This window comes from Mustela putorius, unplaced genomic scaffold (genome assembly GCF_011764305.1).
Source record: "Mustela putorius furo isolate JIRA1106 unplaced genomic scaffold, ASM1176430v1.1 tig00000460_pilon_pilon_pilon, whole genome shotgun sequence".
Taxonomy (NCBI): Eukaryota; Metazoa; Chordata; class Mammalia; order Carnivora; family Mustelidae; genus Mustela; species Mustela putorius.
The window spans coordinates 17,138,471-17,151,143 of NW_025421389.1; the positions used below are offsets into that span (position 1 = coordinate 17,138,471).

At 42.9% G+C, this 12,673-nt stretch overlaps 1 protein-coding gene across 4 annotated transcripts in view; it reads right to left on the bottom strand.

Moving 5' to 3' along the window:
• JHY (junctional cadherin complex regulator) overlaps positions 1-12,673 on the bottom strand; it is a 55,886-nt gene that overhangs the window by 12,833 nt on the left and 30,380 nt on the right. For 3 of the 4 annotated variants that reach the window (XM_004750092.3, XM_004750094.3, XM_004750090.3), the window contains exons 4-5: positions 11,246-11,359; positions 2,356-3,014 (exon numbers count right to left, since the gene is read on the bottom strand). In XM_004750092.3, the coding sequence (XP_004750149.1) occupies positions 2,356-3,014; positions 11,246-11,359 (773 nt within the window). Of the gene's footprint in view, positions 1-2,355; positions 3,015-10,957; positions 11,158-11,245; positions 11,360-12,673 lie in introns of those variants that run through there. The other variant, XM_013054977.2, reaches the window with a different exon arrangement.

Genomic DNA, 12,673 nt, shown 5'->3' on the forward strand with positions numbered 1-12,673 from the left:
TTGTTAAAAAAAAATTTCCAAATTTCTTTCCGGAAGAAAGAATAAAATGGAAGAAAAACTGTGAGGTAAAGACATAAATAAACAGTTAAATTTAAAACATTGTATACAGTGTTAAAGCGAAGTGAATTAAGCCTCGCTGAGGCAAATACTATATGATCCCACTCATAACTGAAATCCAAAAAATAAAAAACAGAATCCGTCCCATAAACCTAGAGAACAAACTGATGGTGGTCAGAGGGGAGGAGGTAGGGAATTGAGAAAAATGGGTGAAGGAGAGGGAGGTGCAGGCTGCCGGTTATGGAATGAGTAACTCCTAGGAATAAGTCACAGCATCAGGTGCAAAGTCACTGGTATTGTAACAGCAATATAATGGGACAGATGGTCTACACTTGTGAACATAGCATATTGTATAAACTTGTCAGATCACTGAGTTGTACACTTAAAACTAAAGGGACTTTGTCAACAATACTCAAATTAGAGAATATTTATTTCCAAATCAGTAGGGGAAAAAGTAACAAAACTCTATTAGTTCAATAGAAGATCTAGATATTTGTATATAGAGAGAGCTATAAAAGTATAGAAAAAAATAGGGTGATTGAAAGGACAAATTAACCCCTGGGGATAAAAATATATGTTTATAAAAAATAAAAAAATAATAAAAAAGAAAGGACAAATTAAGGTGGGAGAAATAAATCCAAATATGGTTATCACAATAAATGTAAGTAGCCTAACGTTGGAAATTCATTTGTGATAAAAGCCCTTGCAAAAGGATTAGGAATAGGAGAAATTTCCTCTCTCCCCTCCCTGTCTTCCAAAAGTATTTTTAATGATATGAATGTTAGAAGCATTCCCTCTAAAGTTGGGGAAAAAAAGACCAGGATCCTTGCTACCTATCACTGTCTCCTCCAGGAAGCTAAATCCGAATTTTAATGCCTCCAAGTACAGCATACAGCCCTGAAATGCCTTTTCATCACTTCAGATATCCAAAATTGTCTCCCTACTTTGAAAGTAAGCCCCTGGAAGGTACCTGTGCATCATACAACTTTCGTTTCTTCTATAGCATTTTAGTGCTGGATTAAGTGCATGGCAGATATGTGATAAAACACATTTGATTAAATGACATCAGGAAAGCTCCCTGGGAGTGATTTTTTTTTTTTTTTTTTTTTTTCTAAAGATTTTATTTATTTATTTATTTGACAGAGAGAGAGATCACAAGTAGGCAGAGAGGCAGGCAGAGAGAGAGAAGGAAGCAGGCTCCCTGCTGAGCAGAGAGCCCGATGTGGGACTCGATCCCAGGACTCTGAGATCATGACCTGAGCCGAAGGCAGCGGCTTAACCCACTGAGCCACCCAGGTGCCCCGGGAGTGATTTTTTTTTAATCACTTTTTCTTTTTTTCTGATTATAGAAGGAATATATCTACATTGCAGGGAACTTGAACCAGTCAAAAGTACAAAGATGACATTAGAAATAATCCAGCCTCTCTTGCCAGAAATAACCAGTTTTGACATTTTGGTGCATTTTTCTTTCTTTGTGCATAGCTTTACATAGTAGAGCTCCTACACCTCAGGTGTAAATTTATACCTTATTATTTTCTTTTTTGTAGAAGTGTTTCCTCATAACCGTAATGGTAAATCATGTATATCATGGTTACATGATATTTAAAGCCATAATTTACCCAAATATTTCCTTATTGAGTTATTGTTGTCATTTTGGTGAACAATGGTATTTTTGTGCATACATATTTTTCTGTATTTTTGATTATATCCTTAGGATAGGTCAACACAGAGTTAGAGATCGTTTCTTCCAAACATTACTTATAACCCTCAAAATATCAAAAAGATCAAAAGAGCTCGTTTTTTAAATGACTAGTGCCTCTGTCTGCCGCCCCCCCCCACCTGACCCCGGCTTAACTACAGTGGAAAAACTAGAGGAGACAGAGAAGAAGAAAAATACATTGAAAGTGGACTATTTGAGGCAGAAATCAGAGCCAACTGGGGCACCTGGATGGCTCAGTCTGTTAAGCATCCAACTCTTGGTTTTGGCTCAGGTCACGATCTCAGGGTTGTGAGATCAAGCCCTGCCTTGGGCTCCACGCTCAGTAGGGCGTCTGCCTGAGAGTCTCTTTCTCCCTCTCCCTGTGCCCCTCTCACCTTCCACACTTGCTGCTCTCTCTCTCCTCCATAAATAAAATAAATCATAAAAAAAGAAATTCAGAGCCGAGGACCGTGTTAGGTGATGTCCTCCTCTCCCCTGACCGTCCCCGTATGTGCCCACCCCCCATTCTCCTCCTCCCGTCTTCAGTAGTCTCTCGTTTCTCCTCTAGAAAAGACACTTGAGAAAAGGGGAGTTCTTACCATAATATTTCTAAGTTCTTGTATTTTGTCTCTGTGTAGATCTGCTTGGATTGCTTCTTATTTTCCCTCGATCCATTAACATTTTTGTTACTAGCAGACTGGGAGCCTTTCTGGCTCAGTGCCACTGGTCTTTCAGTAAGCTCATTAAGGAAGTTCAAGTCCATATTGGAAAGGGTGTTGAGGTGTAGCTGCTGATGTGACGGTCTTTTCTCTTCTCGGCCTCTGTGTCCTCTTTCTTTCTTAACATTCACCAAGTGATTTCCAGTAGAGTTTTTGTATAACACCTTGTCAAAAGCCTGCTGTGGTGCAGCAAATTTATTGGAGGTTGCTTCAGGCTCCTGGTTCCTAAGTGCGCCTGAGTGTTGTAAATCATTGTTAGGCGCATTCATAATTCTGATTGTTTCGTGCTTTACTGAAGTATCAGCAGGCTGATTCTGGTTGTGTTTCTGTCTGGGAGTGCTATGCAGGTTTCTGTGACTGACAGCCAGCTCTTCAGTCACCAGAGGCTTCAGGCCATGCTGACGTTTATGCTGGTTTCGAATCTTGTGCCGGACTGGTTTTCTGGAAGGTTGCTGGCCATTGGTTGTTTCAGAAGATGGACCTCTCGGCACGCTGTTTGATTTTGCACTTTCATTTTGAGACAGTTGTTCCTGGTAATCCTAAAAAGATACCTTTGGTTAATGTAAACTCAGATGATTGGCAGTCTTCACATTTTACTTAGTATTTTTTCAGACCAGGAGTTGAGACTGCTGGGAAGGTGACCACAGATTTGAAAGGAGATAAAGAGTCCAGAAGGTCCTTTCCTAATTTCAGGATATGAGCGTGACTAGCTGAGAAAGTCTTCCTGGCAATTTCAGATTACGAATTTTCTAAAAAGAAGTAGAGAGCTTAGAATGGGCTTGATATTAAAGACAAGTCTTTGACTTCAAATGTAAAATGAAGTGTTACCAAATGGGGGGTTAGGGGGAGGAGATTTACCTCCGCAGGGCTACAAAGAAAGTACAAATCTACATTGAAATATGCAAGTTTATTTCAACTAAGGTGAACATTTAAAAAAATCTCAACCGGAGAGGACATCAGTGATTTGCTTTACCGAACAAGTACAAGTCAGATACAAGATGCCATTTAGATGATCAGATCTTCTTACTCATATAGGTCAGAAGCTAGAAATGACCTCTTCACCAGATGAAACAAATTAGATTTTATTCAGAGGATTATAAAAGGGTCTGCACTGTGATAGGACATTTGTGAAGCCACGAGGGTTGTTTTGCTTCAATTCCTTAATATAGCCTGTACTTAGGCAATCAAACATCTGGGGGAAATATTTCAATTTCAGAACGGTCTTTATGCTTTTCAAGTCTTATAACAACAAAATGTACTCCTGGTATAATAGATACACTATGTAACTATATTGTGCTAAGCCATTTAGAAATATTTTCCAAGGAATAAAGCACTCATTACTTTGTGGAGAACTAGCAGAGTTAAGAGGCCTTTGGAAAGAATGATTAACTGCTTAGTAAAAACAGTAACATGACCATATGCATCAATGTGGTATAGAACTACAAATTATTTCTTTCTGAACACACATATAAAAAGAAATCTCTCTCTGTGCAACATTAATTGAAAAATGCCGGTTACCTTGGTCATTCAAGGGGGAAAAAAAAAAACCCTTAAAGTGAATAACTCCTATTTTTGCTCAAATGGTTTCAGCTTGCTATGAAGGATGGTCAAATTACTGCAATGAGTTCAACTTTTCACTTTTCTGATATAATTACTAAGACAGCCTATTCCGTATAATATTAAGTGGTATTCTATTTCCAATGACATCTCCCTGTAATGATGAGGTTGAGGCTATTAAATTTAAAACAGTCCCATACAATGTTACTTTGCATATCAGATTTTCAAGTATTAATGGCTTATCTGAAATTCAAAGCATGTTCTCCTTGCTTTCTGGAGGATTGGCTAGGTTCTGATGAGCTCGTCTACACTTTGAATTTTTACCGGTGGCGCTCCAAAAAAGGAAGAACTTCCTTCTCTGTGTTTCAGTTGAGAGAAGGGTTCTTCCTTCCATGCAGTATATGGAGCCTCATGGGGGGAAATGCAGGCAGGAAAGCTCTGCAAATAGGCCAAGAGCATCCTTCCTTATAGTGGACCCAGAAGAAAACTGCTACTGTACAGTCTTTTCAGGTGTGTTGATGGAACACAGTGGCTATTTTCATGGCCATCACCACTGTTCATGAAGATGAGAAGCCAAAAAAGAAAAGAAAAAACACCCACCTGTGCTACAATCTATATTTATTGATGCTGATAATGTCATTTTATTGTATTATTTTAAAAGGTTTTATTTATTTACTTGAGAGATAGAGAGAGCACAAGCAGGGGAGAAGAGCAGAGAGCGGGCGAAGCGGACTCCCCATCAAGCAGGGAGCTCAATGCGCGACTCGATCCAAGGACCCAGAGATCAAGACCTGAGCCGAAGGCAGATGCTTAACAGACACCCAGGTGCCCCTGATAACATCATTAAAAAAAAAAAAAAATCCGGAGGTGGCTCAGTCATTTGGGCATCTAACTCTTGATTTCAGCTCGGGTTCATGATCTCCGGGTCCTGTGATCCAGTGGGGCTTGACAATCCGCGTGGAGACTGCTTGCGATTCTCTTTTCCTCCCCTTCTGCCCCTCCCCCCACTCGTGCACGCTTGTGTGAACGCGCATGCGCGCACGCTCTCTCTCAAATCACTAAATAAAGTCTTAAAATGAAATTTTGTCAGTTTTTAACTGTTAGAAAAATAGGTGAGCAGGAGTTTTTCTGCTGCTATCGGATTATACAAGTCTCCGTTCTCTGTCCTCATTCCCACCAACAAAGAAAAAAGCTATCAGGATTTTTTTCCTTAGGTTACTGGACCCGAAATCTTGGGTTGCCACTTGGTTTTCATCACGTTATACCTCTGCAGCTGACAATTCAGATTACAATAGTTCTCTTCGCAGGGTGCTTTGTCAACAAGGCCAAGGACTCATCATTTTATGAAACTTCAATTGTCTCAAGTGTTAAATCCGCTATTCACATAAACGTAAGTGCCCAGAGATGGCATTTCAGTCCCCAGAAAAGAAGACATTTACAGGCTTGATGTGATTTCTCTCACCTTCTGAGCAGACTACTTGAGATCTGTGGTTTACTGAAGATTTATTACCCGACAATTGAGACATCAGGTGTCACTTTTTAGGTCGCAAGACCCGACTTCCCTCAAGTTAATATACAAAGCCATTCTCAGGCTACTTAATCTCCACCAGCACTGAAATCCTCTATTCCATCCCGCTCTCAATGGGGTTCTTTTGTTACCAATACTCACAATCAGTCCATACTCCATGCACTCAGAATAACTGCTTAATGGCACTGGGTTTTCCCAGCACACACACAGCAGTGGCCATTGGTACAGCGTTCGCATTGGGGAATCCTGACGCCTGATGCAGGGATGATAACTTCTTAGTAAGATCTGTACTTAGTTATTAATGTTCGTTCATACTGTGCCATCCAAGGGCAGTTTGCCCCCAACCCTGTGAAAGGCAGTGTCTGGCTGTTTCTCTTTTATGGCTTTCCTGCTTCCAAGCCATAAACCAGAGGGAAGGATGCACGCTCTGTCTTAGCCAAAGGTTCATCTGCTTTAAAACAAAAGCCATTCTTGTTCTTTGTTACCCTGATCAGCCCGAGGGTTGTGCCTGGGCTCCCCATCTGTTGTGTTTATTAACAACAAAACACAAATACTTTGAAGGTGGGGGTTATCAATTCGTCTGATAATATTGAGAACATTTAGAGAATGTGTATTAACTGGCTCTGATTTTCAGCATCAGTCAGGGAGGACTCTGTGTTCAGACGAAAAAAAGCATAGCTCTCTTGATGGCGTTGGAGGCAAAACCAAAACAATAGCTCTTATGACTATAAGAGCTAATAATAATAGGAAGGGTGTATGTAATAATAGGAAGGGTGGGAAGCTGACTTAGGATGTGATTACGAGGACTTTGATATTAACGAGTCAAAGATCATCCGTACCTTTCGCCCTGTCATTCCTTTGCCTTGCCTAGAAAGTCAGGAGTTATTTTAGAGAGGCAAGAAAGGAAACCGCCTATTTCATTTTTTTGGGAAGCTTCATTTAATTAGAGAACTTTGTATTTTTTTTCTATTGACCACGTGCTCTGGGCCAGAGAAGGATCTGCTATCCTCTGTTCCCTCATGCCGGCCAGCAAAGGTCAGACCCTTAGGTTAGTACTGGGTCCAGTTCTGGACACACAGGGATTTGGAAAAGCCCTGAAGGTTCACAGGGGTGCACAGAGTGATTCAGGACAAGACCTATGTGGAAGGGTGAAGTGAAGAGGGGTGACTTGGTTTGAAGTAAAGCCCTTAGGTCCGAGTAGGATGCTTACATAGAAAGAGAGGATGGTGACCATTAACTATCAGTTGAAAAACCGACCACCCACCCCCACGCTATTCTGCTCTGGCCGCTGCTAAACTCCTTGTGGCGAAATCCTCTGGGCACTGCTTTCTTTACCTTTTCACTTTTTCGCACAGAACATTATTTCAGACTTACAGGAAAACCGCAGGACTCCCAGATCATCTTACTGAGATGCGTTAACTTTGGGCCAATTTCATCTTTCTCTGTGTGTCTCTCCATCTATAGACAGATGGACACTCAAACGCACATATGCGTCATTTCTGTGATATTGTGTTTGATATTGTGTGCATTGTTCCTACTTAGTTTTTTTCTGAATCCTTTGAGACTGGCATGTATGAGCTGCATGTTTCATTCCCTTTTCATGGCACCTTTTTAAGCCCTGCAGAGTCTGACCCTGCCCACTGATGTCTCTTTCTTGAGATTTTCAGGTCTTGGGTTCCATGACACTCCTAAACTCTGGGCAGCCTTCTGTCTCTCTGGCAAGCCCTTCATGGTCTCTCACCTTCTCTCTTCCTCTGCTGACCCTTAAAATGTAACCATCCTATACCAGGCCCTGTTCTTGACCCTTCTCTCTTCTCCCACTTCCTGTGATTCTGGGGGCATCTCAGCAATGCCTACAGCTTCAGTCCACTAGGGAGTGGAATCTTACCATCAAATGTATGTTGCTAACTCAGATGTCTTCCCTGGGTTCTATTCTTAGATCATGTTCCACCTCCAAACTCCACATCAGGCTCAGCACCCCTCCTCCCCCATTCCAGCGTGGACGCAAGCCCTCCTTTTCTTCCTCAGTGGTGTCAGTACCACTAATCAGACCCTCTGAAACCACGCTCTTTCTCTCTCCCCCATTTACTTTGTATCCAAACAATTGCTGAGTTTGTTAGTCTCACTCCTTGACCGCTTCTGGCAGGCTCTGAGGGGGCAGCCCTGACCCAAGGGAAGTTTCATGCCCTTGGTGGATTTGTATCTGTCCACCGTACTGAAAAGCAAGCTATTGGTGTGCAGAGTGTGAGACGGACCCAGCCCCGCCCTGAGTGCTCTTGTGATCTCTTGCGGGAACAGCAGCAAACTGCCCCTAAACTGGTTTTGCTGTTCTGCAATCTCATTTCCTTCCAATCTATGCTCTAGACCCTGGCTAGAATGAATTTTCTACCATGTTAAGTCTGATCACGTCATTAACCTGGTTAAAATTGGCCAGTGGCTTCCTGCCATTTGCAGGATAAAATCTGAAATCTTTTGGCCAACATAAAAGCCGTTCACGGCCCCTGCCTCTAGTTACCTGTCCAGCCTGTGTCACAGCACTGCGCTCCCTCACACCCACTCCCCCGGATGCTGACCTGTGGGTGAGGCTGTGGACACACCACATCTCTCGGGCTCTCAGACCTCTGCTGCCACTTGCCTGTTTGCCGTATTTTGATTCATCCTTCTAGGGTCCGTTCAGATGCTGTCTCTTCTCAGGAGGCTTTTCTTGTCTTTTTAGGCAGAATTTGGTGCTTCTTAAAGTTCCTACTGCATGTTCAATTACTGCATTATAATGATCCCATAACTGTCTTCCAGCTAAAGTTTTGGGCTCCTTGAGGGTAAGGACCATTTTTTTTTTAAGATCTTTTATTACTTTATTTTTTTTTTAAGTTTTTTTTTTTTTTTTTTTAAACCATGTGCTTTTGGAGCCCTGACCCTGAGTGCCTGGAATATAGTAGGTACTTAATAAATATTTGTTGTGGGAATTATTTTGGTTTCATATAAAGACATTTCTTATTAGTGGGAGCTATTCATTGTTATGTAGAGTCATCTAAAGCTATCTTTCCAGAAAAAATATTTTCAGAGAGGCCCATTTTCATGTAATGATTTTTAAATGTTTCTGTAACCAGCCAGTAAATATTTACTGAGTGTTCGCTTTGGGCAAAGCACTGTGCTAAGAGATATAAAGAAAACATAACCATCTTAAATATTTTATTTATTTATTTGTCAGAAAGAGAGCGCGCAAGCAGGCAGAGTGGCAGGCAAAGGCAGAGAAGCAGGCTCCCCATCGAGCAAGGAGCCTGATGCGGGGCTCGATCCCAGGACCCTGGGATCATGACCTGAGCCGAAGGCAGAGGCCTAACCAACTGAGCCACCCAGGTGTCCTGCAACACAACCATCTTAACATTGAGGCAGCTGCTGGTATAGCTGGTGCAGACGGAACACAGGTACAGCAGCCGAGTGTGATAAACCCCGAGGGAGTGATCCAGCCCACGGGCGGGCACAGTGGTCTTGCAGAGAGGGGCTGGGGATGGAGAGGGACAGACTGGGCAATCCCCGTGAAGGATGGGGACCAGAAAGAAGGCTCTGCATTTGGGTAGTTGAACTGGAAAAAGAAAGGCAATGGAGCTGAGTGCCTGCCTCGCTGGCATATGCAGAGGGAGTTAAATCCATTCTTACTGAAGGGAAGCATCCCATGGACCACTCTGCATTGATTGTTTTAGGTCTACGATCTTTAGATGTCTGGCTCCTCCTTGTCCTCATTCGCGAGTGGGTTATGAACAAATGAATTCTAGTATACCCAGAGAACACACAGCATTCTTTTGGCTTCTTCCAGTTTTCTTCCATATAAAATTTTTGACCGCCTCTGTCAAAGGCTATGCCACAAATCCAGCCCTGTGATTATGTTATCACTGGCTGAGATCCTATAATTTTCTGTAGTGATGATTATGGAAGCTCTAGGTTGCGAGAACCTTACAATCTTCAAATGGGTTTTCTATAATAATTTAAGTAACTGGAGAAAAATATCCTAGAATAATAGCATTTTGCTGCTGGGATGCATCTTGTAGTTCATTTCAGGCAACTCTTCATTTAATAAGGGAGAAACTTAAGGTGTGGGGGGAGCTGAGATTTCCCCAAAGTTCTGCATCAACTTAAAGACAAGTGAGGGCACCTGGGTGGCTCCGTCATTAAGTGTCTGCCTTTGGCTCCGGTTGTGATCCCAGGGTTCTGGGATGGAGCCCTGAGTTGGGCTCCGTGCTCAGTGGGAAGCCTGCTTCTTCCTCTTCCACTCCCCCTGCTTCCTTCTCTTGCTGTGTCTCTCTTTGTCAAATAAATTAATGAAGTCTTTAAAAAAAAAAAAAAAGGCGAAGGTCCAGAAATCCGTGTCTTCTGACCCAGGCCATTCTCTGTAACACAGGACAAAATCTTAAAGTGTTTCCCTTGTCCTCTCCATCCTGTTGGCCAAGCCCCCCCCCCCCCCCAGGATCTCTCTGAGGTCTGGCGTTGACCCTCATCTGCATCTCACTGCCACGGGCATTTGAGTACCTCTCCACCTCTGGGGGCTGTCCTCCTGGCATCAGCTTTCAGGAAGCTCTGGGTGAATGACTGTTTTTATTCTTTTATTTTTTATTTACTTATTTTTGCAATTCTGAGAGTGACCTGGAAAAAGATGATCCAGGCAGGCCCTCCTTTCTAAATTCAGGGGCGCCTGGGTGGCTCAGTGGGTTGGAGCCTCTGCCTTCGGCTCGGGTCATGATCTCAGGGTCCTGGGATTGAGCCCAGAGTCAGGCTCTCTGCTCGGCGGGGAGCCTGCTTCCCTCTCTCTGTCTGCCTGCCTCTCTGCCTACTTGTGATCTCTGTCAAGTAAATAAATAAACTCTAAAAAAAAAAAAAATCAAAATTCTCTGAAACTGGAATGAACTTTATTTTTCTTACACCTTTAGCACTGTACATAGTTTGAACTGATGGTGTCAGGCTTTCTAGGCTGGGTGATTTTGTAGGGCTCACCCCTCTTTTCAGCAGGGATACAGGTATAAGAATGAATGCTCCACAGAACTCCATATACTGGTTCCAGAAGAAATCATCTGCCAGTGCTTTTTCTCTTCTAGAGAAACGGTCAGTGGGGACTATTTCGCAAAAATCTTCCCTAAAATCACATTATGATGTCAGAGTAGTAAACCCAGGGCCAGAAAAGGATGTTTTCATGCTAGATTGCTTGTTAGTAGGCTTTCCCATCCCACAAAAACGAGGGTTCAGGGAAGTTCTGGGGATTCTCACCCATTTTCAGCGATTGTGATCCCCATCAGCTAGGGATGCCATTAAGGAAACAGAGTTGGAAGCAGTGCAGGTTTGGACAGTATTCTGCAGCTGTGACTCCTTCCCCCCCACCCCCCCACCTCCACCCCCACCCCCACCCCCATTTTCTCCATGCCTTGCTTCTGTTTGGGGTTTTAACTCTGAATGTTTAAAGGGTGATGTGATGATCTTTCTTCTAGGAAATTTAGAACCTTTGGAAAAATGGGTAGACTTGGCAGGCTGAACAAGCATTGGCCCATCTGGGCAGAAACCAGTCTTACCCTCACAAGGGTGGGTCACTACTTTCATGCATAAGAATAAACCTGTAAGGGATAAGAAGTGAGTCATGAAACTTACTCATATTTAGCAGTAACCCTTGAAACCCATTTAAAGTTCAATCTAGCAAGTAACCTTTAGCTGTTGGGCTCTTTGATGCCATTGGTCTTCAGGATTGATGGCAGCATTTTCGCTCTCTTTGGCGTTCTGAATGGACGTCTTGTCAGTTACATTGATGGGGTAGGAGATCTAAGAGGGTAAAACATATAAAGCGTATTAATGGGATTCGTTTTAAGTCTTAGAGCCATGAGGCTCATCTGTGTACTCTAGAAAGAGGTCCTGCAGGGTTGCATTTTATTTTCAGTTCAAGGATATATCTTAGTCCTTGGGGACCTGGCTTATTCCCAAGGAAAACAGGAATAAATCATGTTTTTTCTTACAGGCATGATGTGAGAATTGGTGCTTTGAGGTCAAACTACTATTTAGTTTAAATGTTCAGGACAGGAGTGCCTGGGTGGCTTGGTGGGTTAAAGCCTCTGCCTTTGGCTCGGGTCGTGATCTCAGGGTCCTGGGATCGAGCCCCACATAGGGCTCTCTGCTCGGCAGGGAGCCTGCTTCCTCCTTCTCTCTCTCTCTGCCTGCCTCTCTGCCTACTTGTGATCTCCGTTAAATAAATAAATAAATAATATTTTAAGAAAAATGTTCAGGGGCACCTGGGTGGCTCATTGGGTTGGGTGTCTGCCTTCGGCTCGGGTCGTGACCTCGGAGTTCTGGGATCGAGCCCCATATCAGGCTCTCTGCTCAGCGGGGAGCCTGCTTCCCCCTCTTTCTCTGTCTACCTGTGATCTCTCTCTCTGTCAAATAAATAAATAAAAATTAAAAAAAAATGTTCAGTACACAGGGGACCCAATTTTAGAACAGTTATCTGAGCTGGATGTAGCAACAAATGCTGAGTGTAATAAGAGAAATAATGAATAGTGAAATACCACTATGCTTCAAGATGATGAGCACAATAAAATAACAATATTTAATATACATGGAATGCCCATGGTGTGCTAGTCACTGTCATAAGCACTTCGAATATATTCTATTAGTCCTACTGTATTAAACCTTATCGCGTATGTATTACTATTACCCCCTCTTTTTGCAGATGAGAAAACTGAGGGACAGAGACATTAAGGAACTTGCCCAGAATCAGTTATGTGGAGCAGCTGGGCAGTCTAACTCGAGAGCCTCATATTTGGCAATTTTGAAATATCATCTTTGACTTGCAGAATTTGTAATGTCGGCAGTCAGTGAATTTGAATGATGTAGATCGGAGGTTCTCAACTTTAGTTAGATGTTAGAGTGACAAAATATCAGTGCCCTGGTCCCATCCCGGACCAATTAAATCAGAAGGTCTGGGGTGGTCCCAGATAGTTTTATACTTTATTATTTTTTAAAAGATTTTATTTCTTTACTTGAGAGAGAAAGGATGAGGGCACGAGTGGGGTTGGGGGGAGTAGCATATTCCCTGCTGAGCAGGGAGTCCGATGTGGGGCTTGGTCCGAGGACCCCGGGATA